Source organism: Paramormyrops kingsleyae, chromosome 21, assembly GCF_048594095.1.
Source record: "Paramormyrops kingsleyae isolate MSU_618 chromosome 21, PKINGS_0.4, whole genome shotgun sequence".
Taxonomy (NCBI): Eukaryota; Metazoa; Chordata; class Actinopteri; order Osteoglossiformes; family Mormyridae; genus Paramormyrops; species Paramormyrops kingsleyae.
This window is the reverse complement of record NC_132817.1, coordinates 4533762-4559283: the sequence shown is the minus strand read 5'-3', so window position 1 is coordinate 4559283 and position 25522 is coordinate 4533762. Positions and strand designations below refer to the sequence as shown.

The window sequence follows — 25522 nt, the reverse complement described above, 5'->3', positions numbered from 1 at the left end:
CCTGAGCTTATTTATGCCACTTGGATTCACTTCAGCTTACAGATAACACAGGCAGGGGGTAAATGTAGCTGCAGGCACGGGCGATTCTAGGTGGAGGACATAAGTGGGGCCCTAACTCATACAAGGGGACCAATCATATTAGCCAATGATATGTTGTGAATGGGTGAGTGGCAGGGGAGGGGACATTTTGGGGACCAATCACATTTCCTGTTCCTGTGGCCCCACCCCTGTACATGCACCTGGCTTCAGGTCACTGATGCAGATTCCCTGCCCATCTAGGTTACCTTTCCCTCTCTCTCTCTCTCTCTCTCTCTCTATTTCCCTCTCTCTGTCTAGGACTATTTAGAGACCTGAAAGTCTGTCCTGTTTCCTTGCATTCTTGCACACATATTGAAATTTCGCTAATGGACACTATCGCTCTTGAGGGGGGGGCGGAGCCAAGGAGACGGGGACTTCCTGCCCAGCATGTCACTCCAATCAGAGCCCCCCAGCTCAATTTGGGATAGAGCGTGTAAGCTGTGTCAGCGTGCCTGTCACTGCGGAAGCTTGTCACATGCAGCCCCCCACCCCCACTTGCGCCCCCCAGTCCTGAATCACGTGCTACAAGATTTCCCATTCCAGTATCTTCGCGACACTTGGGACTTTCCTCCCCCAAAATCCCGATGGAAAAGGCCCCCTCCCCACACTTAAATCCAGTTTAATCTGGACGGGGCTGCCAGTTAAGCGCTTCAAAATAAATCATGGACCCTCGCAGAGTCACCCTGGTTTTTATGGATTCTTTGTACATTATATATGACATTTTCCCAGCTGCAATATGAGCATTTCTGCCCCCTGTTGGTCGTGCTGCACAAGCGCCAATGTACCACAATGTTACGAGAGGCTTATGCACTTTAGCCCTAGAGGACCCTGGGATCCTGGAAGGCTCTGTCCCCACTCCCGCTACTGAGAGGGCAGCCTAAATTGAATAGATAATTGATAACTCTGGGAAACCTCACCTTCCTGCAGGAACAGAGGAGGAGGGCGGGGCCCTGCAGGCTGACATGCTGATTGATTGGCGTCCGGACAGCCCCCAGATCACTATTGGCAGATGCAGGATAGGGCTGTAATGATTGGCTTTTAATTAAGACAGAACGTCTTGGTGCACGGACAGGGGCGGCCCGGCGGTATCCACGATGACCCGGCTGCTCTTGAGAGCCATTACGAGCGGCAGTTTGGAAAAAGCCCAGTCTGGCACGTCCCTGCAACTTCACCCACACGTTGGGGCAGCGTCCAGGGAGAACCGGGTCATGCTATGCCGTTTGGGTTCTCTGTCCGTTTCTGTGACCGAAGCAGAATCTCCCGGATGTGCAACACACCTATCAGCGCATGTACGCAATAATCAGTCTTATTTTTTATCTTTATTTTTAGCGATGAGCTGTGCCTTTGGAAAATAAATATAAAACTTTGAGTTTGAACATGCAGGTGTTTCGTTCCGATGAAGGCCGCCTATGAAATGGTCCAGTTCATTCCCTTCTGCAGATTCCCTGGGACTTTGCATGTTAATTAAGCACAAGTTCATTTGTGAATTCACTTCCTTTGTTATTAAAGATAATTATGCTTTTATTCTTTAAACAAGGCAAACGAACTTCACCGGAGCACATTCATTAAGAGCGGTACGTGGCCACCGTCGCAGACCTCGGAAAAAAAAACAAAAACAAAACAAAGCTCTCTCATGAATTATTTATCTCTAATTAATTATTTAGGGGGTCAATTCCTCAGCACCTGTAGCTCTCTAACCAAGTTATTAGTCGAGGTTCTCGACCGACTAATCATGCTGTCTGACTGGTCTGAGGCCAGCCACACCATCCCTGAAGAATCAAACACAGCATGTCTGTTACAGAAGATGCTTAATTAAGGAACCGTCGTTAACAGTGGCAACGACACAAATGGTTTCGGCGACATCACAGGGGTCAGAGGTCATGGGTACAGCTGTCGGTTTTCCGCGAGAGGCCTCCAAGTAACGACCCATCTCTTGGTCTCTTAGAAGCGTCGCGAAGTTCTGAAGACGTTTCTGGCGGCGGGTTCCGGTTCCGGCGGCCGCCTGGATCCACGGCTCGCCCGGGGGACGCCGTTGTGATGCCAGGGGAGGGGGCACCGCTTAATAGGGCCTGTCATGAAATATGCGAATCTTCAGCCATTACAGGGCTAGCGTGAGTGGAGAGCACGTTTAGGATATAAATGAATCCTGTAATTTCACTGAGTACCGCTCCACACGCCTGGTCACCTCAGATGGGCCCCAGATATAAAATGCAAAGATACAGTCGGCTCAGATAAGGTCACACCTAATTGGATGCTCCCCTCTCTGTCCGCTCTCTCTCTCTCTCTCTCTCTTTCTCTCTCTCTCATTCACTCCAGCTGCACCCTGTAACAGCTGCCTCTTTCAGGATATTGCATTTCAAGCTGACTCCTGCTCTCTGGAACTGAAGCGTACCTTTTAAAAGACAAGGGTGCCTTGATAGGTCAGGATTTATGGTTATAAATAGTTCCTACAAACTGCTAATCTACCTCCCGGCCTCTTAAGTGCTCTTGCCTTTAAGAATTGCATTATTGCGCGACACTTTCTCATCAAGAAGTCAAACAAAGAGGCCAGAGATTTATCTAAAAGCTCACTTCGGGATGGGGGGGGGCTTTCATTACCATTCACTCCCCGAAAGACGTGAAGCGTGCGAGTTGTGGAGTGTGTCTTGGGGGGGGTTCAAAGATGAGACACGTGCGGAGATGGGGCATCTGGGGGCCGGAGAGAGTAGCGACCCCCCCCCTCCCAAAGACCAGTTTGAATAACTGTCCAAATATGGTCAGCAGGCCCATTCTAGGGGTCTGTGGGGGGGGGGGGGAAGTTTGGCTAACCAGAACCTTTTCTCATTACTTTACATTACAACCCCCCCCACCCCCCCATGCAGAAAGAGATGGGGCTGCATTTGACAATAAAAATAATCAGGTTTCCACAAGCTTCCTCGTGTGTTATATATGACCACGGTGTTGGAGTGCTGGTGTTACAGATCGATGCCGAGCGTGTGTGTGTTCGGCGTGTCCGGGGACGTACCACGGTAACGGAGACATTCTCCGGCAGAAACCCTAAGCTGGGGTGTTGTTGTGTTTTCGAAAATGACATGCAGAGAGCAAACACATGAAACTTTACAAGTTTGTTTATCACTCTGTGAAACAAGTGCTGAGATGGGAAACAGCAGAAACGCTTCACGGATCGTCTCTGATAAGCGTTCGAGCGCGACCGCCTCTGCTCGCCAAAGGCGACAGAAACCTCGTGGATTTGCGAGGGCGGTCCTGCCTTTGCTCACCATGTCAATCCCAAACCCAGTAAAGTGCTTTACTGGAAAAAAAATCAACCGTCCATCAGATTCACGAAAATTACTGTACCTCTGCCAATAGCTATATGCTAATACTTTGATCTGTGCTCTTCATGGGAGCTGGAGTACAGGGTCAGAGAGCCGGGCATGCAGGCCCTCTGGAGCAGCTGGGGTTAATGGTCTTGCTCAAGGCCCCAGCAACAACATGATTATTCTTCCAGTCATGGGATTCAAACTCACAACCTTCCGGCAATGGGATTCAAACCCACATTCCGGCCATAGATCCCTAATTCACTGAGATTCATACCACCCCACCAATCAGAGTTAGCAAACATGATCTTGAGGAAGAGCTGATTGTATCATGGAGGTTTACTCATTTTAGGGGTAACTGTCAGTAAACTGCATAAGAATAAATTAAACCACAGATAGAGGGATCTTCTGCACAAATCTGTACTCTCAGTCCTCAGTGTCCTTCTACACATAGAAAGGAAGTTGTGTGACTGGACAGCACCATCGTCATATTCAAAGCCAGTTTGCAATCAGTAACAATTGTGTTTTCTAGCAAGAATTAAGATTTTTACCTTGAAGATTAAAGAAATTAATTTCCTTTTGCAATCTCGAAAATCTTCCTGTGCGTAGATGCAAATGCCGTCACCCTGATAACGTGCATCTTAATTATTACTGATCTGTCCACTTTGCAAATCAAAATCCGTCTTGCAAAGCAAAGCACCCCTGGGCGACACTGATCGCTCACCAACTGAGACGATGCCACACACTTTAAACGCTGATTCTTCTTCTGAAATGTGGCCCAGTCTGACCTTTTCCCTGACAGAATGTTCTAGAAGTTACTCTGTGGAAGGCCCCTGTGTCGGTGTGTCATATGATGGGTGGCATGTCACAGGCTCCCTCGAAGGCTCTCTTGAAGCCCATACATTCGTGAAAAGACCCCAGTGAGCACCATAATGATCAGGACAGAGGAATATGGGCCTCTTACATGAAGCTGCCTTTCTGTTGAGCCCAGGAGACCAAACTGGTCTAATAACTGTAACCAAAAGGCAAGAGGTGCCATTAAAACAGTCTAGGCTGGAATATCTATACCATTAAAGCAAGTTAGGCCAGAATATCAATACCATCAAAACAATCTAGGCCAGAATATCTATGCCGTGGGCACAGAGACCCACCATCCTGTGCCCGGATCTAACAACTCGAGCGGCACATGGGGGCTCTCTGGCACCCTCCTGCCTCCGCACAGCCCGATAATTGGTTCGAACTGCGGTGAGAGCCTTTAACCTACAGCGCCGAGAGTGACAAATGGATCCTTAATTGAATGGAGTTTTTCTGAAGCGGTGGCCCGACGTGACAGACAGCTGAAAAATGGATCAGGAAGCTGTGAGCGTGGCGAGGAAGGCGCTATGACGGAGAAAAGGGGAATCCTGCCGCCGCTCTGCTCGGCGCACCTCGGAAGAGCGAGAGGAAGGGGGCGAGGCAAACGCACATGTGTGTTAGGGACACGCCTCACTGTACGCGACGTGCTCAAATGCCTCGAAATGGGCACTCCGTGTGCTGGGAATCTCAGGATGGCACAAAAATTCAGGACTGCCACTTGAGACGTTCCGTGTTTTCGAAGCGCGGGCTGAGCTACATGGCCGACCCACAGAGCTCCTGCTATGCAGCTGAATTAATCCGTTTATCCGGCTGGACCGGGAATGGTTCTCAGGGGTACAAAAGTAAGATCCCACCCGTGACCTGCAACCTTCGGGAGACAAGTTCCGGCCATTAGCTGCTATGCTATGCTGTCTGATAAGACCGATAACTTAATATGTTATTAAATCCCACCCCTCCCCAATAATCTCCAGTCCCACCCAGGTCTGGCCACTTCTCTGTGGTTCCATTGACACCAGATTGAAGGTTCTGGAGCAGTTCTCCTGAAGCTCGCATGGATGTCACGCGTGTTAGCCTGTGCCAGACCTACTCCTCAAGTCCGCTCCTCCTGCAGACTCACACCCTGACGCCTTGCTCTGTCCGGCCAACGAAGGAAAAACGTCCATGCCGTGAAGAAGGACGTGTCCCTCTAGGGCCCGGATCCACATGTCCAGGTTCGGTGCATTTCCTGTTCCTGTAACATTACAGCCCATCCACAATTACCCCTCAATGCTGTGTGAAATATCACAGCAATTAAAATAAACCAGAGCCACAATCCGGCGCTCTGCCAGTCCACAGAGCAAAGTGGAGATTAGCCTTTTTTCCAGTGAAGGGTAGGAAGTTTTGAGAGAATGACTGATTTAATCTTAGATGATTAAAAAAATATCTGATCCATCACTTAGCGATTCGTCGGGGAAGGGGTTTTGATGGGGGTGCATGTCGATGGCGGTGTGTTTCTCCAGCGAAAGATAGGTGTTTATCTTGATTAGCCTTCCGCTGCCGTGCCAGTTTTAATCAGGGTAATCCAATTAAACTTGTTTCCCCATTCAAAAGTGGAGAAGCAAACATTTCAAATGGGAAGCAATCGTCTCACGGCCTGAACCACGCATCCCCCTAACATCGTTTCTAAGCTAAAACACGCTCCGTTTACTTAGAAAGGGATGAAAGGAACGACCAACTACTTTGACTGGAGACCAGCATCACCGTCAGGCAGATTTTAGACATACGTTTCTTCTAAGCAGTGTTTGCAGGATACAGCTCTGAGGGATACAACACACGGATTTATTAGCATGGGGGCGGACCTGATGTTCTCAGCCATGGGAGAGGGTCCATATGAAGTCAAAGCTTTGATTCCCATCAATCTGGTTATGGGTTTGTGGGCGACTACAAATCATCAGGAGGGTGTTTACAAAGCGGCACATTAAGTAAAGCAAAGCCTGGGATGCCCAGGAAAGGCACCGAAACACTCCAGAAGCAAGGTGAGCGTCTCGCTGCTAAGCTAAGAGCTCACAGGCATGGGATCAATCATAATTCCTTCCCATAGAAACTTCATCTTGGTTTCTGTCACACGTGGGAGGCAAGACTCAGCTGGCTGGGATTTAATAACCCCCCCCCATCCCATTTAAAGCTTGAACATAAAGCCATTATAGCATAAAGATGAGTAAATCGTACACACGCCTCCATTAGCGTATGTTTCCGCCGCAGCCATTTAGGAATAATGCAGATTTTTGCGGGTAGCAGAAGGCTTGGTGGCTGGGTCCAGGTCTGCCGAGGTAAGGCTCTCGCAATAGCGAAGGTGGGGGGGGATTTTGAATTGTCAGAAGGGTGGTTACAATCCTGCCAAAGCTGCTCTCAATGTCTTTAACTGGCAGTATGGGACACCACGCTTTACTAATCGCCACGCTCAAAAGACTAAACCTGGCCATGAATGAAGGTTTTGATTGGTCAGTAAATTTAGCTGAATTTATGGTTCCACTCTTAAAGTCCAGGCTAGTGTTACCTAATCACTAGCTAACAGGCTAATTAGCTAACTAGCTAATTACAGAGACGTTTATGTACTATTTAAATCCGTAAATTACATTAATTAGGACCCAAAGCGGGAAAATAACATTATTGCATTCATCACGTCGCAGATGCAGTTATTAAAACTCGATAGTCTGACAAGCCGGTCATTGGATTAGATCAGATTGACTGGGCTTCTGGTCTTACCAGCAAAGGCACGGGAGAAGACGGAGGTGCTTCGTCTCAAAACGGATTAAAAAAACAGGAGGCAACAGGACGCGTGGAACGTAGAAGCCAGAGCTGAAAAGTTGAGATCAGCTTGCAGCTTTCTGTGCCATGAGAGACAGCTAGGGATTCCGCATGGCTGGTCAGCGCCACGCTCCTGCTGCAGTGCAGGAAGAAGGTTACTTGTTTACGGCCATGATGTTCCATCGCATGTTGAATTTTTGATGGATTCTCCATTGCTCCGCAAATTAATCACCGAGGCTGTGGGCTTATTATGAAACCTTCATATTAATTTAATCACACTTCACGGGACACCCGGGTCGTGCCACATTGATCAATATCAATATTTACTTTTGCTTTTGTTTCAGTACCTCACAGGAAGTTGATTTAAACATGTTTAATTGCTTTGCAGGTGCTAGGGGGTGGGCTTCCATTTTTGTGCCTCCACGATGAACATGCCTGAAATACATGCTGTATGGTTTGGGAATTCTTCTGCTCTTTCTAAAAAGATAAAGCTACCTAACTAGGTGTCTGAGTGAGGATAGACGTCATTAACTGCGTCCCCACAGAATTCCCAAATGAAAACGTAGATGAATATGTTTGTTACCACACCAGATGGGGGCGCTCTTCTAACCCAGGGGATAAATAATTGGGGCTTGGAAGCCCCAGATTTTCATACATTGTCTGTGTTTCTTTAATGGTCTTCATTTTTTAACGAACAAGAGAGAGTTCCCGGTTAATTACCTGCTCCGTTTCCAGGTGACATCCAAGGGGCTAACTGGGAGGACTGGAGATTCCCAGTGGACCAGCTTACCCAGTTCACCCCCCACCCTCCCAGGACGAGTGGGAATGGCTTCCTGGAAGTTGGAAAAGCAGAGCGGTTTGAGTCTCTCATCCTGTTAGTCTGGCCACCAGAAAAGGAGAAAATGTAAGACAGCAAGCAGCTTTTGAAAAACTGCCATTAAATTACACGGAAAACCTTTTTGAATGAATCACTAGAAAAACAACCTTCTGACACTGTTCTATGTCCCGAAAAAAGCAGCCGAACAAGAAAAAAAGTGTTTATTTCAATGTCTGCGTTGTAAGTGTCAAGAATTAAAACAAGACTCAGCTGATGGTGAAGACTTTATTGGTGAGACATCATGCTTAGAATAACAAAGAATGAGTCACAGTGCCAAAAGTGCATTAAGAACTGGCTGATCCTCAGCATCACAGGCGATCACAGCGTCCACGGCCACGAACCATGGCCTCCTCTGCATTTACCCTGTAAGTGTAGCTCCTCTATCACAGCCGGCCCATTTGTATCTCTTACAAACGATGCCAACTGGACCCTCATTAGAGTCCCACATTTGTTAAAGGCAGCCCGTGTCGTGAAACAGCCCCACGGACTATCAGTCATCCAGTTCAAAAACAAAGGCATTTCCGATTTCACCGTAACTATCCCAAATATTTCTGAATAATCGATCTTTACGGGGAGGGGACGTAGTAGTCTACAATCTCAGAGGTCTAAAATCCCAGAGTGGCCTGATGTTGGATCTTGAGAAGGTGCCTAACCTGGATTTTTTAAAAATCCCAGCTCGATAACTAGCTGTGATCTGCTTCTCATCCATGCATCAGCAATGGCAGTCGGTAGCTCGGCCTGGGACAGGAGTTCCTGAGGGACAATCACACCTGCTGGACCTTTGACGGTGACATGACTGCATGGTGACAGAGGGTGACAGGCAGTTGGTGCCTAACCCCGTGCCCGCTGGCTTGAAAACCGGCATGGTGGATTCCGGACAGACGGATGACGTCTGCATTCCCCACCCCGACATCAACGCCGTGGCACGCGTGCAAACAGATCCGTTAAGTGCATTGTTCGGTAAGAGAATCCCCAGAATTGCCCCCCCTCCCCACCCACGAAAAACCCAGCTCCCATGTCCTTGCCTGCACCTGTCTAATGGCACAGCCCCCCCAGACAGTGCCAGCTGCCCCCCCTCCAGTGGGGGCCGGAATAAAGAGCCTGTCTTTTCTTGGGCGAAGGCGTTCTCGGAATTGCCGGGACAGCCGGGTGTGATTTAACGACCACTTTCATTTCCGCTACAGTTGTCCAGCGGGTGGCCGGCTGGATCGTCACCCTTCCCAAGACTTATTCGTGCTTTATGAATTTCCATGCTTTTGCCAGATGTTCCATACACTGTGATCTTTAAGAGAGGGGCTATATTAAGATAAATACCTCCCGTTGGCCTTTTTCATAAAATTCCAACCAAATGATATAGCATAACAGCACATTCTACTTGTTAAATTATTCATTTGTCCTTATCCTGGAATCAAATCCCATGTTTAACTTTTACTTACAGAAGAACATAAGATTAACCCTTCTGGAGGACACACCAGCACACTCTCTCAAACACAACACAACCAGTGGGTCACAGGTAGCTACATTTATCTAGCTACATTTCCCAAAGAGAAGTAATCAATGTATACATCAGCATCCAAGTTAGGACCCCTAGACGGTCCACATTTTTGCCGTCTACCAACTCCCAGGGAATATAAACGTGGCCCAACTGGGAATCCCCAAGGACTGGATTGAGAAACACTGGTCTAAATCACTGTCCAGCTCCACCCTGATGGTGACATCGCCCCCTGGGGGCACAACAGGAGATTAACTGGTTCCCTGAGATTACAGAGAAATCCTCTTCCCTGCAAAGGCACGAGAGTGGCCAGGTCACCACTGATGTGTGTTGGTGTTTCTCTTCGTGCCACGACTGTTAGCTACTTATCTTCAGTAAGAGGTCCCCAACCACCACGAGGCAGATGTCACGGCAACCGGAATGACCGTGGAGACATGTGATGTCATTACTTCCGGCATTGCACGAGCAAGTCCGACATCCAATAATGCTCTGCGAGACTCATCTCCCCAAATACGGTTTGAGATGATTGAAAGCTTTTTTATTTGGAAGAGTATTCTTTTAAGCTAAGTGCTCTCCAAGATCATCCCATCTAGGAAATTCAATTGCTCCATTTTTGAAATGTTAGCTGCCCCAAATGATATCAAATCCTAATGTCTTAATAGAAACACATGGAATTGGATTGTTGACTGTGCGCCTAATGTCATTGGGGAATGTAATTTTCTGATGGTGTTTCCTTAGTCCATCTCACAAAAAAAAGAACACAAGACTGATCAAAATTGCAATGAGTAATTTGCAGAAGTGGACTTTAGCTCCGCTGATGGATATATTTGGGGGTTAAAAAGCCTCCTCTGCTAACTAAATGAAAGTAATGTTTCTGCATCTGATAAAAAGTCATATTAGGGGAGCTCTGACATGCCGGCGTACCACGGTAAAGTACTCGTAACATCGATTTGACTTCCGACGCACTACCTTGGCTGTGTGCTCCAAGTGCAGTGCAAAACACCAGCATTTTAAAAAGAATATATTTGAGATAAAGATACGGACATCTTGGGGTGTGTGGCTCGGTAGGGTAAGACTCTGTCTCCATGTTTGGGAGGTTAAATCCCAGGGCCACCAGACACCATTGGGCCCCCAATGGCTTCTAGGATGTTTCTTACTGGATGACTCTGCACTGTGATCCCCCAAGATCATTTTCAGTTGTTTGTGTCTCTCACGATGTACAAGATGGGCCAGATGAAAAGACAATTTCCCGACGGGGATGAAGTAAAATACCTCTGTTCTATTAACCGCTTTTCCTGTGCAAGGTAGCAAGCAAGCTGGAGCCTCGCCCAGCAAAGGCAAGATGGGTGACGCAACCAAACACTCCTACTGCACTGGATTTTGTTCGCTGTCCATGACATCACTTGGGCATTGACGGATGATGGCCCATTATTACCCGTGCACACGGCCTTATCAGGGCACCGTGAATGTCCAGGTTAATTGTCAGGCTTTGAACTTTTTTAGCCCAACAACAACGGAGGGTTGTGTCATCATCAGTCCCCCTCTATCATCCTCAGTCCCCTGGTCCTCCTCCATCCTCCTCTGTTCCCTGGTGCTCCTCCATCCTCCTCTGTCCCCCGGTCCTCCTCCATCGTCCTCCGTCCCCTGGTCCTCCTCCGTCCTCCTCTGTTCCCCGGTCCTCCTACCTCCTCCTATATCCCCTGGTCCTCCTCCGTCCTCCTCTGTTCCCTGGTACTCCACCATCTTCCTCTGTCCCCCAGTCCTCCTCCATCCTCCTCCGTTCCCTGGTCCTCCTCCGTTCCCCGGTCCTCCTACCTCCTCCTATATCCCCTGATCCTCCTCCGTCCTCCTCTGTTCCCCGGTCCTCCTACCTCCTCCTATATCCCCTGGTCCTCCTCCGTCCTCCTCTGTTCCCCGGTCCTCCTACCTCCTCCTACATCCCCTGGTCCTCCTCTGTCCCCCGGTACTCCACCATCTTCCTCAGTCCCCCAGTCCTCCTCCATCCTCCTCTGATCCCTGGTCCTCCTACCTCCTCCTTCATCCCCTGGTCCTCCTCCGTCCTCCCCTGTCCCCTGGTGCTACACCATCTTCCTCTGTCCCCCAGTCCTCCTCTATCATCCTCTGCCCCCTGATCCTCCTCCATTCTTCTCTGTCCCCCGGTCCTCCTCCATTCTCCCCCGTCCCCCGGTCGTCCTCTGTCCACCTCCGCTCCTATGTTTGGGATCATGCGCTCGCACAAAGTGGTTTCCGCGGCTCCACTCTATTAGGAATGTCAAGCGTACAGGGCTACAGGGTGCTAATTAGGTCGCTCTCACTGGAGACGACAGCCGTCCACTTGAGGGCGAGGGAGCGGTGAGTCACTCTCATCACAGCACACCTGAAATGCTATTAATCTGCAGCTAATTAAAGGATCCCTAATGTCAGGAGATATTCATCTAAATTTTAAAGACAATAACATAGCCGCAATCATTTTATTTGAGAAATTCAATTACTTTTTATAATAAATATTTGAAAGGTTAAGTGATTTGAGCATGATCACCAAAACACTTCAATCATGTTCAGACCTTCTCCTTCCATTCTGAGGCTTTGATGCAAATTAGTCAATTAGCTATTATAGATCACAAACCATCACAAAAACGGCCATGATGGTTCCTAAGCTTTGTGGATAATAGTTCTTCTTTATTTTCCAAAAGATTTTACTGAAACAATTTAATGCTCGTTCTAATTGTATTTGCTGGACCCATAAGCCAGTTATGTGAATGTGAATCTGAACATAATCAGTGTCATTACAGTCGTATTCACATTCTGTGACATTTACCTGCCATCCACTGAAGGTCACCGTTCCTGGTTCTCCTCGTTCTTTACGATCGGGAAACAAGGAGCTGCCCATCGCGAAATTCAGTTGCCCTTTGACCCCTGCACTGCCCAGCCCTAGGACATCTTGATGGCCATAAAAAATCTGGAACATAATTGGATTGTTCTGGGGTGGGGGCCCAGTTTGATATGCCTTCATGGGGCCCAGAATCTCTAGTGGAACCCCTGGGCTCAGGATGTAGGAACCTGGAAGAGATCAGGAAAACAAAGACCTACATCCATCAAGCCTGGGGGGTGGCTGGTTACACGCGGAGCAGGGACCAGTGGCATCCCGACACCCCCGCGTCCGTGGACACTGCGACAGAGCACCGTGACAGGATGGTGAACAAGAGCAGAGTCTCATCCCAGAAGCAGAAATATAAGCAAACTTAACACCCGCCCTGGTGACTCACAGTCACTTCGGTTCCTCTGCCCTGCACACCATCCTCCGCCGCTCCCTTCTGGATGGTGATGGAATTGGCAGCAGGTTCGGAGCTGCGTCAAGCTGCCAAGCTGGGGGGGGGAGGGAGCTGGGGGGGTCACACTGGCACGTTAAACACGTCCTCAGCATCGCGAGACTGAGCACTGAGTCAAAGCCCTGATGAATAAAGAGTTTGGAGCCAAAAAGTTATAGACGAGGTGTTTATTTTAATGCATGTAATGTATTGAAGTTCTCGGCTAAGAAGGTTTAATTTATGAGGTGTCATCACAGGCTTTTAGCTGAACCTGACTCTGAGAGCACAAACAGTCCACAGAGCTGCTTGCGGCTCATTCCTGGCACTTCAGCTCCATCCCAGCATCCTCCCCACTCTTCCCAGTACATTGTCCAGTTTCCCATGTCCTGCTAGGGAACCACCAGCTTCTGAAAATGCGCGACTGCAGAATGTCAGGTGCAGGTAAACGCACTAGGAGACATAGGCGGCTGCCTAGAGCGCCGTCTTCTCAGGGGGGCCCTGACCCAGTGAGCCAATGTTTCTTTGTCTCCAACAGGGGGCGCCGGCGGTCACGCCTGCCTAGGGCATCACACGTCTATGCAAAGACAGGATCTCAGGCCTATGGGGAAAAATCCAGAAAGGCCTCAGTCACCTACTGCTAATCAAGCCCGCTGGAATTTTCTATAAATCCCAGCACGCCGCGGTGCGTGGCGACACGTTTGATTTACACGCCGCGTCCCTCACCGAGCCACTGCTTACCTCTTCCAATAAACGGGACAATTAAGTCAAGGTTAGACATTTCAGGTCAATTCTTCCTGTTCATTAAATGTGAAGAGTAACCAGGCACAAATAAAATACCAAACCTTAGCTCTTCAATTAAGATAATGTTTTAAGTATCTCTTTAAATAGCCGCTGTGACAGACTAGCAGGGAGTCGAGGGATATATATTACAGTGGTATTAAAAGCCTTTACACGACTGAAGACATTTATTCCTTCTGTAAATTCTTCCTTTGCTAAGTAACAAATGTTAAGGTGACTTTACAAGGGCATCCTTTCGGCGTTTAAAGGCTCCAGGAGAAGGTAAAATGAAGTGTTTCAGCGTGCACCTTCCCCTCTTTATCTGTTTATTGTTACCTGTTTACTGTTTAATTAAAGTCCGCCCGTGAAAACCAGTAAAACCCAGTAAAGTGACCGGCATTAGCAGCTGTCACGGACCTGAATGGCGCACCAAATACCAGACCCACCGGGTATAATTTCTGGGCCTGGGACAAAATTTCATCAACCAAGCTGCGCAGACCCCCCCCCCCCCCCAACAGAGCCCTCCATGCACCCAATTGTACCCCCCCCCCCCAAGACAGTGGGAGTCTAAGACAGGTGGGCTAGTTAAAGAATTCAGCTTATGACGAGTCATATAACTGGGTTAAACGGACGGAAGAGTAAGGCTGTATTCGAATATGTAATTCAGTGTAATAGTGTAATACAGTTATGCCACCAGTGGAGATATATCACGCTGCCCAGCAATGACACAATCCACTTTTAATTTGGCACAATTTTTGAGCCAAAAATATGGCAATTACACATGGAAATTACACACTGAAATTCCTCAATTACGCACTGATCTTCAAGAAAGATATCAGTTTATTACTTTATCGGCAGTACTTTGGGTTCTGACACAAACCCGCTCTCTTTATGTAAATCACTAAACTCCTGCACACGTCACTCAGTGAATTACAGGGCCGGGAGACTTGTTAGAGGGAGACTCTGTGTTAATTAATTCTGCTGCATACGCCAATTAGGCTGCTTGATAAGTTAGTCAGAGATGGAGGCGCCCACCACGCATTGGGTTTGGGGCTGCATAATGGGATCATGTGACTCATTATGATAATGAGATCATGTGACTGATAATGATAATACTATCATACAGCTGATTATAATAATGAGATCATGTGACTGATTAAGGTAATGGCATCACGTGACATGTGACTGTGCTGGTGTGATACTGTGATTCCCTCTGCCTAACTCCCCCCCCCCCCAGTGAAGTGTGACAGTGTGGTTCCAGCACCACAGTGACACGTCCTATTAGTCCTCCTGTTATTTGTGATTTGTTTGCCTGCTCACAACCTGCAGCATGGGTGCGGCCAGTTCAAGGGGGGGGGATGTTTTTTGCGAGGTAGGGGGAGGGATTTGGTGGCGGGATGAGGACACTGCTCTTAATTACTTCCCAGAGGGGGGTGGCCTGTCGGTAAAATATGGGAAGTAAATTTCCTTTCATTAGTCGGCCTTGTTTATGGAAAGCTTCTATAAACATTGCCCCCCCCCCCTCCGGCCCCCCATCCCATGACCCACCACCCCGTGCGAATGCAAAGACACCGGACAGATCGGTGCAAGATTAATGGCACACAATAAGTCTGCTGATTACAGAGGAGCACTTTAATAAACTCCTCCGGCCAGAAATCATTTAATGCATTCATAGCCATGAAGCCGATTCCGTAGTCAGCTTGACCACCTCCGTAGTAACACAGGAAACTGAAATTTGCCAGATAAAGAGAGAATGGAAGGTAGATAATTATCTCTACAGCTTGACAAATGAAACAATGGTTATGTGAGTACATGCTCCAGGGCTCCGTACACAGGGAACTTATTAACGGTCAGCACACTGTCACCTCGTACTTCCCATAAATATTTAGTCCCGATTCTTAGTGATGCACAACGTTAAGATCGCCACACTCTGCATGTAAACAGGACTAGATTTTGATGTTAAGGCTCCTATCGTGAACTGAAAAAGATGGTTCCCCATGGGATTAGGAGGAACATCTGGAGAAAGAAGCTGATGTGGATTATGCTGACGTGGGTTTAGAGTGCAGCTGGGAGAGCCATGGAGAAGCAGATCAGTCCGACCGTGCTCAGCCTTTGTCTTCCTTCCAGAGATGTTTCCAGGTTTGTCCTTGCAGACCTTGGTTTTGTGACCTGGCAGCCAGTTAGGGAGGTTCCACATGGAGCTTAGGTTAGGGTTAGGGAGGTTCCACATGGAGCTTATCTCAGACGTGGTCTCCATCTCTCCATATTTCAGTACCTGACATTCACAGGAAGCTTTCTCATGTGGAGCCACCAGGCGATCAGTGGGTTAGGGCACTGTGCCTGTAATCGGAAGGTCGTTGGTTTAAATCCTAGGGTTGGAGTGATTTCATGGCCGGGCCCATGCGCAAGGTCCCTAACCCACAGCTGCTCATGGGACCAGCTGACTCCGCTTTCTCAGAAATGCAAGTTGCCTTGTATAAAAGCATCTGCTAAATAAATAAAATGTAAAAATGTCATGTCCTCACCCAAATGCTGAAGGGCGAATTTCCTGACGCCGTTTCCCCCAGGTCAGGATTAGGCTAAACCTCAAACGCTGTCAACAATACAGTGAAGCAGTGCTTTGCTTTGGGCCATCGAGCTCTCCACCTCTTTAGTGACCAAACTTCAAACCACTGTCAACAGTACAGTTAAAGCAGTGCTTCGCTTTGGGCCATCGAGCTCCACACATATTTAGTGAGCAGCAGAGATGCAGCTCAGGGTTTATTCACTCCGAACTCCCATCTCATCAGCCTCCAGTTTTGCTCCTCTTATTGTCCTTTGTTTAACAAAATAACGTTTCTGCTGAACTGAATTGGCACAGGACAGCTAGCAATGCAGGAGGCTATAAGATGAGCACAGCCAGCATCACCCTGTTCCCCTTAATACAACCCTTCCTCAGGTAAAAAGGCTATTTTAGCGAGCAGCTAATACCATGTGACTATCTTAGAGAACATCAACGGATGGTGATTTGATTCTGCTCGATAATCATAGTGTAGTCAAGAGGCAAAAAAAATCCATTACACTCGTGATACCCACCCCCCACCATATAACGGTGTGTCAGCCCGATGGTTGTACACCCAAGATGAAGTTGTTTAACCCAATCCTAACATGACAATTAGGGAGCTGTAATCTGCAACTTATTCTGACTTTTTTTTTAAATTCCAGCCTTCACTCTTAAGGTTCTCCTGCTGACATAAACAGCAGCAGATATTCAATAACACACAAACCGCACATTTGCATGGGGCCCCTGAGGTTTAGCCCCCTGTTGGCCACAAACAGTCACTACACTAAATAATAAGTGAATTCCTTATTTACGTAGGAGATGCTTGTTCTGCTAACCAGCTACCAACTAGTTATTTATTTACTTTTTACCTTTCTTTGTAAAGGGCTTTTTTTGTATATTTCTATTATTCTGTTTCTGGGGCCAAAGTGACTTTTTAGGGGAGCCCCAGAAATGTGACCGATGAGAAGCCAAGTGTTTGTCACGCAGTCACATGATTAAATGGGTATAAGATTTCTACCCTCACAGGCTTGATATCCCTCTGCTGCCCACAGAGTCATTTGCATCATCCAGTATTCCAGTACAGGGGATTTACTGAGTAACCAAAACCAGTTCCCTATTTGTGATGCATTGTTTAATTTCAGGTCACCATTGTAGGTGTATCTCCTGACCGACTCACCTGGATTTATGGAGGAGCCTGGTCAGAAGGTCTGCCACAGCCTGGAGGAGGACATGGTTAAGACATGATGTTTTCATGTAAATGGAAAACAAAAAGCACATTTTAACCGTACAGGGGTATGGAGTGCTGATAAAGATACATGATCTGTAATCTGAGACTTGGGGAAGAAACCTTAGGCTGCAGGAGGCCCAACTGCTCAGTCCTGGTCATCAGACTTTCTAGAAGAGCCTGGAAGGCACTGGAAATTCTAACCTCTCGCTTATTGATTAACATTGTTTAAAATTACGCCACACATGATGAGTGAAGCTTGCTTCTTCATTCAGGTATTTCTTCTAGATCTTTGTACATATAGATTTCCCATGATTCCTGGCTTGGCCTGGACGGGGAACGTCCCCAGGCCTAGTAAACTTGTCCCGCCCCTGTGAACAGGCCGCCACACCTTTGATCCCTCGGGATATTCGCTGAAGAGGAGGGACCTGCCATGTTCTTACAGAGCCCCTTGATGTTTCTAATCTGACTGAATGTTTACAGCCGCGTGGCCTGTTCATTAACACACCCAGACTTTTCATTAAATCCTGTTTGCATCATTCGCTCATTTTTCCCAGCTTGGGTCTGTTATTATCAGACGGCCATTAATTAAATGTTCGACTGGAAAGGATATTGATTTCTCCTGACGTTACGCCAGTTCAATAAACTATAAAGGAAATAAAACACAAATTAAAATGTAAATCCTACACACCTCTCCGCAGTTTCATAATGCCGGTAGCACTCAAACAGATGTAACTTGAGCAAATACTCAATCCGGCCATTACACCCGTTTAATTTGACTTCTCTCAGTCATAACGCAGGCTGTGTGAAAGCAGACAGATGAACAAGTTTGGAAATAGACCGATGAGAGTGTCTGACAAAACTAAATGTAATCATTTAAATTCAGTTATTCATAGGAATTCATGAGATTACTAATTATCATTTAATTATCCAAATGGTACAATAAAACTGCCACAATATGAAGGATTAGAAAGGCAACATGCTCATGTCGTAACTACTGAGTCCTACAGCATATTCCGGTGAGCATCTATACATGGCTGAAATTTCCCATTTCAAACTGTACGGGGAGGTGGGGGGCTGATATCACGCCTCCGTCTGACGTGAATAAGTAAACGCAGGTCAAATCAAGCACGGGGGAGGGGGCGCATGAAAAAAATAACCACCGCAGACGAAGCCAGGTGAGAAATGCCGTCGCTCACTCTCAGCCAATGACACAAACAGGAGTGCCCCCCCCCCCCCCCGGAAAGTTGCTGTCTGTCACAGATGTGGATTATGTAACATTAAGCAGGACGAGGCGGCGAGTTCTCACAACGTCGGCCCCCGTGTCGACTTGCCGCTCTCGCTGGGCGCCGAAACAAGTTATTAAGTCTGCCGGCAGCAATAAGGGTGATCATATTTAAATTGAATTAAATCAATTATCTTTGATGATTTCCAAATGAAAGGTAAGACAAATTACCTTCCTCCATGCCGGCCCGCTCCTCTCCTTAATGTCTGGCCGGGTAATTAGTTACACTCTGAAAACGCACAGCCCCTATCAAGTCACATTAATGATTTTGTTGCTGAAATTAATGTAGATATTAAAAATTACATTTCTGACCATAATCTCCGTAACTCAAATTAAATATTAACGGTGGGCTGTCTATGGCCGAGATGGAATTTGTCCTCTGAAGTGTTTTTATTAATCAGCGGCGGTATGGAGGTGGCCCCCGTCCCATCTGCCCCCTGCCGCCCGCGTCCCCGCCGTCGCTCCCCGCCATTTATTTTGCGTGGCGTAATTCTATTTATAAATGAAAAAACCTTATTAAAAGGAGACAAGAAAAATTAGTTGCCGGCGTCGGCCTGGTGGCGGCGGAGCGAAATGAGCAGGCTAAGGCAAAGTGACATTTACAAATTACCTGTTAATTTAAATGGGGGTGAGGGATGGCGCTACTGAGCTGCCCTGACGGGGGGGGGGGGCGGCCAGTGGCCACAGAGGCCCCCCCCCCAACGTGTTCTGGCTTTGGTGCTGGAGGTGTAGCGTGTTCCTGATAAACCTCATTGGAACGGTACTCTGAGGATGGAGTAGTGGACCTGTGTTGGGCTTTACTAACCCTGACCAATCCCCACCCACCACCCAGAAAAGATGGCACCGTGACCATGAGTCACAAAGGATACCCCCCCCCCCCCCCCAAAACGTGACACCCTATTGGCCTGTCCATAATGCGACTCACTAGCATCAGGCTCAGAGAAAAGCTACCCCACCCCAGCTCATTATGACCTGCCTGGGAACACATCTGTCCACATCTGTCTCACCGGCAGAGCCGGGGATGAGGGATAATCACTCCGTCGGCCTCTCGGCTGCCGCTTGGAGGTGCCCGTTTAACCGCAGCCAAAGCAATTAAAGACAGAGCAGGTCCCCGTGCCAGTGCCGGGGCCCCTCCCAGTGCTGGGGGGGGGGAGGTGGGGGCAGTGGAAGATGAACATGGATGCAGGTCAGTTGGGAGCAGCCTGAGAGCCCCCCCCCCCCAAGCTTGGAGCCCCCTGGGAAGCCAACGCGAAGCTGCCGTCACGGTCAGCACAACGAGAGGGGCGACTCCGAGCGCTACCTGGGGTTTAAGTTTGCTCACAGCTCCACCTGCTTGTGACAAGGGGACATTGACGGTCCCTCCCACCAGATAAACCCTCAGCCGGCTCCCTCCGGTGGCCTGGGGGGAGGGGGGGGGGAGTGTCCCCTGTACTTGTGACTGACTCATAGTGCCTGTATGAAACCAGGTCTGGTATTATGACAGGTCAAGATATTAAAGATCACTGTAATACCCGCATTTTATAAACCTCAACACAACAAAGATCAGAATCAGAATAATCCCTAAAAATGTCAGCCCCCCACCCTCACCCCCCAGCCTAAATATACTCACCGACTTTTTCAAAACAATTTCGAGAATGGACTGAGAAATTTCACAGATGAAACAGCTGAAGAGGAAATAAAAACAGATGAAGTATGAAAAGAGCTAGAGAGCAGGAGAAGGCGGCAAACATCCTGCTTCCCTCTGAATGGGCGGCTTCAGAACCACTGAACGCGTTCCCGTAATTAAATGTTAAGCTTTAAGGATAATAGACCTATAAATCTCATTAAATTTAATCTCTGAAGTGCTTATAGACGCGGGTCACACGCACACACAAGCAAAGAAACATATTCATGACATTGTAAATGGAAATTGTTACAGAGGCAGGACAGTGTGAGCAACGACAAAGGGGCATTAAATCACATTTGAAAATAATAGCTCAGTAAATGCTTCTTTTAAAAGTGCAGCTTTTACAACAAACAAACAGTGTTGGGGGGGGAGGGGGGAGAAAAAGTTGTTATTTTAATGAGAACACAATTAAAGTAGCGAAAGCGTTCCAGGAGCGCTAATGTTAGTCGTTCTCCAACCTTGTGCTAACTTCAATTATCACTCACCTCTCCCATGCTTTCAGATGTAATTAAAGTAGCTTAGTTGTGCTCGACGATGCAAGCAGCTCTATTTAATCGCTAACGCTACTTTCCCAAACTATTAATGACTTTCCAGGACACGTGTTTATGCAGAATTATATCAGTAATTATCTCTGCCGCTAATTCCGCATTGCCGGGCCTGCGATTCGGGCCCTGCACCTCCTGCCCAGAGAGGAAGCTGGACCCCCCCCCTGCCCGGTTACACATGGGGGGGCCACAGAAGGCGTACAACCTGACCTGTATAGCACGAGCTCCTCAGGCAGAGTATAACGTTTAATTTACACACGAGAGCGGGACGCGGCCCTGGGAAGAGAACTCCGAATGAGAATTTGAATTAATAATCCAGAAAATTGAAGGTATTTGCAGAGCTGGCTCTGCGTATCGACACCTCCTCACTGCCCTCTCCGCTCTGCCTCCCTCACCTCCTCCCAGACGCACCTCCTCTCGCCCACAGAGAGGCTCTTGCTGGGCCCAGGTGCCAAGCGCTGGCCACGTGCGCCAGAGCCGCGCACTTCCCAAAAACTCCCCTCACCTGTGCTGATTTGCTATTTTAATAACCTGCCTCTGTTTAAGTTGCCTGGGCAACACAGGGGTCACATGGGCAAGCCCGCCGTCATGGAGCCGCAGCCTCTGTGATGATGATTTATTCAAACGCGGTTTAAAAAGCCGCAGCCTCTTCCCTCACCACCCTAATGTAGCCGCGGCCTCATTCATAACTGTCAGGAACTTATTCATCTGGACCCTGGCTTATTAAGTCGAAAATTGTACATAAAATGCATTTTCCGGCCAGAGAGCCAGAGTTCTCATTTCTGTCAACAGATACTAGCAATCAGCTTTTTTTAAGGAGCCAGGAAGGACCGGGAAGGGGGGTAGGAGCACATTGTGGATAACCGGCCCGGCAGTGTCACCTTCTGTGGGGATGCCCCACCCTTTCGGGGGTGACCGGGGCTCGGCGGATCGGGCAGCTCAATCATGACCGCGGGAGGTGGGGGGAGTGGCCATGACCATGACCCAGAGGGGACAAAAACACAACTAAAGAAACATTGAGAGGAAATGAATAAATCAGAGGAGGTGGGCCAGCACTGGGCCCTAATAACAGAGTGGCAGCGGCGGAGCGTGGCGTGTTTGGACGCTCACTGACCTCCACAGTCACATGACCACCAAATTCAAATTGCTAAGTTAGATTTTCAAGCACCAGCTGCTGCAGTAGCTCCCCATCCACCCACCTGTCCACCCCCTCATTCACCCCCTAGTCAGCCCCCATCCACCTCTATCCAGCCATTATTAATGAGTCCGATCCTGACCCCCCTTCCACTACTTGCCAAGTCCATCAGCAGGTCAAACCTTTGACCCTCATCCCTACCTCCAACGTCCATGTTCAGAGGTCAGCCCCAGGTGATGGACCGCGACCGAAGACCAGCCGACCACAACTGCAAATACAAGAAGGAGAGAGACCATGCCCATGGCAGCGGCATTGCCAGAGACGTATCTGCGGAGGAGACAAGATGTTCGGGAATATGACTGAGTCACGGAGCTGTGAAGCAGACTGCCGATCCGGGAGCCAGGCAGAAGCCAAGAATGAGAGAAATAATTAGCGTGATGAAACAGGCGCGCAAATGCGTCCAAAAGGGACCAGGCAGCATGTAAATCAAGCTGCCAGCACTTTTACAGGAGACGCAGAGAGAGGAAGAGCATGAGCCTTCATCAGGCACCCGAGCGCTTTGCCGGCGAGAACCTGTCACGCGTGGCGGTGCGGATCTGACCGCCGAGCCCGTCCGCGCTCCATCGCTGTTTCATATTTCCTTTTGTTTCTTACCCAAACAGGTGTCTGATTTATCTTCAAAAGTGGCGGAGCTCGCGCTGCCGTCGGAGGGAGCTCACGTAAGTGCAAACAGAGGGGGCCTCACTCTCAACAGAGCGCGGCACCGCGGGGACCAGCTGCAAAATCGTGAGCCAACACCGTGCGACAATGCGGCACCATGGCATCTTACGCATCATTTATGACGCTGAAACAAAACAACAGCAAAGGCAGCTTCTATAAAATGCACGTAGCTGTCTTCGGACTGCCTGCCTGAAATCACACCTTCCTGGCGGATTTTACGGTAGTTTCAGTGAGAGCCCTAAGCTCCAGAGGGCAATAACAATAATAAAAATAATAGCAACAACAACAATACTCACAACAATTATTATTTTTATAGTTATTGTTATTGTGGTGGGCTGGTGTGTGGTTTAGCAGGTCCTAACAGTGTCCCAGTAATCGGAAGGTCACCGGTTTGAATCCCACGGTGAGTGCAATAATTTCACCACTGAAGCCCTTAAGCACGGTCCGTCATCCCAAATTCCTCTAGGAACTGTCTGACTCTGCTTTCTCAAAAAAAGGGTGTCGCTCTGGATAAAAGTCTCTGCTAACTAAATCTAATAATTACCCCCACCAGGGTTGTAGGGTTGAATCCCATGTTCTCTTTGTGTTCTGCAGCTCTTATCTCATTAGCAGTTAGGTTAACTGGTGTCTCAGAAGTGCCAGTATAGTATGACTGTGAGTGCAGGTGCCCTGGGAGGCCTCCCATCCATGCCCCCCCCCCCCCCCAATGCTCTGTGCTGCCTGGGATAGGCTCCAGGCCCTCCAAGTCCCAGACTAGGATAAACAGTCAGAAGAATGTTGGTTAATGGTAACGCTTTTTTAACACGTAGGTTTCCTTCTGTGGACTGCAATACAGATGAGTGCAACGGATTATAATTCTGGTCCTGGTGCATTCTTTGACAATATGGATTACAGAAAACCCTTTGATGAGCGACTGATGACTCTGCAATCCGGGGCCATGACTATTTAATAGACTCCGCTCTCTGTGGCCGGGAGAGGACAGGAGATACGGAAAAAAAGGAAAGTAGATGCTGTAAAACAAAGTAAGAATAGCTGGTACATGTAAGTGCATTATGTCATGGCAATAAAGCGTAACTCATTACGCACCACGCCACTGCTGCAAAGGCCTTTCAGGCAAACGAATGAAAACAAGTTATCCTTGACCCACAGAAACTCACTAAAGAATTTAGCAGGAAAAAAAAACCTTACAATTAACATACCCAACCTAATTAACGTTCATATTTTTTCCTTTTCTTGTTCTCTATTCCTCTTTTGAGAAGTGCTTCATTTGAAAATATGAATTATGCAAATTGATGGCTTAGGGTAAGATGAAATTAATAGGACTTGCACAAATTAAACAATATGAAATCAAAGAGGCAGGGAATGGGAACGCGAGAGCGATTCGCTTAACAGCCCTCAACTCCAACCATTTATGCCAGATTTTTTTTTTTCCCACAAATGAACATCCAACAGTGGTATGTTACACAAACCTGCACATCCAGGCACAGCTACAAAGCTAGTGGAAATGTGAGCAGGGGATTCTGGGATATGTGCAACAATGTTACCTGGGACCAGCTATAATTTGAAGGGGGACACCCTGACATATTAAAACGTGTCACTTTCATTGGAAGGCGAAGGAAAGGCTCCATAAACAACATCTCACCTTGAAAGCATGTCTGGAAACAATCCAGACCTAGGTCCTCAGGATGGGACCCTGTGGACACTCATCTCACTAGAGCTAAAATCAAACAAGTCCTCAAACATCATGTGGACATCTGCAGCCCCACTAACAGCCTGAGCAGGCTGAGCATCAAAGCGTCTGAGTAAAGTATTAACACTCGTAGCCATTAGAGGGTCCTCTGAATTCATCCGTAATAATCAGCAAGGCTCTCTCCCATGGAAAACTCTGGAAGCATTCATTTGGCGATGATGGTTATTGAATATGTTGTTTTTTAATTGTCTGCATACTTCACAAAAAAGAAAAACAGGCTCCTCAAGGCAAGAAAACCACACACCCCCGTCGACCGCGGATGGACCCCCTGCTTGTGCCTCAGAAGGGCCCTGTTCTGACTCTCCCCGCTCTAAGAAACGCCTTAAAAAAGCCCTCCCCAATCACAGATCCTGAGAGATCCTGCCAGATAAGCGAGGCCTCCTCTCCTCCGCCGCTGGTTTATAAATCCTGGGAGTGGTCCGAATTCCGGGAGGTCAGGGGGACCGTTAAATCTCGCACAAGGCCCCCGCGGAAACTGGCAGCGCCTCGCTAAATTAAAAGCGTGGGGCGGAGCGCACAGATAAGAGTGGCTTGTAACCCAAGCCAAGGCAAACAAGGGCGGCATCGATCTTCAGCCGGAGGAACGGCTCCTTTAGCTGAAAAGGCTCCTCGTGGACTTTCTACTCTCCGAGTGAAAACACAGCCCTCCTCTCACGCCGGGTCCGCCTCAGAAAGAGGCAGAACTCGCAGCCATTCCCGTCGCTGTTATTTGTGCGGTCGCCCGTCACAGTCAGCCTCTCGCTGTACCGTGAGGGATGAAACTAATTATCCCTGTTTCATTTCCACATGAAATATCTGTGACCAAACACAGTGAAATCCTGCCGGCCTAAGAAATATATTACTTCATATGAGCAGGGAAAGATCCACGTGTGATTCATGATGGTATTCTTTTTTCATCTTCTGTTAACTTTGAAGACGACGCAGAGTTACAGCGTCGGGGCAGATTTCCAGGGAGCATCTCGTATAATGAGTAAAAATCTCGTAATTATACTTTAAGGGGACAAAAGAGTCTCGACAGGACCACCCTGTGTTTGCCTTTCCGGGCTGTAAACGGAAACACAAGATAGAACCAAAAAACTTACCGTGTCTCACGAAGAGACCGGGGGCCAGGCAGCCACCGTCACGCGACCGCGGTCCACGACCGCTTTGAGGACTCTAACGTTAAGCCCAGCGCTGACGTCATA

General features: G+C 48.2%; 1 protein-coding gene across 1 annotated transcript in view; it reads right to left on the bottom strand.

The window, feature by feature from the left end:
* Positions 1 to 25498, bottom strand: part of LOC111846476 (uncharacterized) — a 117949-nt gene extending 92451 nt beyond the window's left edge. The window contains exons 1-6 of the mRNA XM_023816670.1: positions 25421 to 25498; positions 17190 to 17230; positions 12965 to 13291; positions 12652 to 12768; positions 12204 to 12445; positions 7737 to 7849 (exon numbers count right to left, since the gene is read on the bottom strand). Of these exons, the coding sequence (XP_023672438.1) occupies positions 7737 to 7849; positions 12204 to 12445; positions 12652 to 12768; positions 12965 to 13076 (584 nt within the window). The 5' untranslated portion in view covers positions 13077 to 13291; positions 17190 to 17230; positions 25421 to 25498. The remainder of the gene's footprint in view (positions 1 to 7736; positions 7850 to 12203; positions 12446 to 12651; positions 12769 to 12964; positions 13292 to 17189; positions 17231 to 25420) is intronic.
* Between the last annotated feature and the right edge of the window lie 24 nt (positions 25499 to 25522).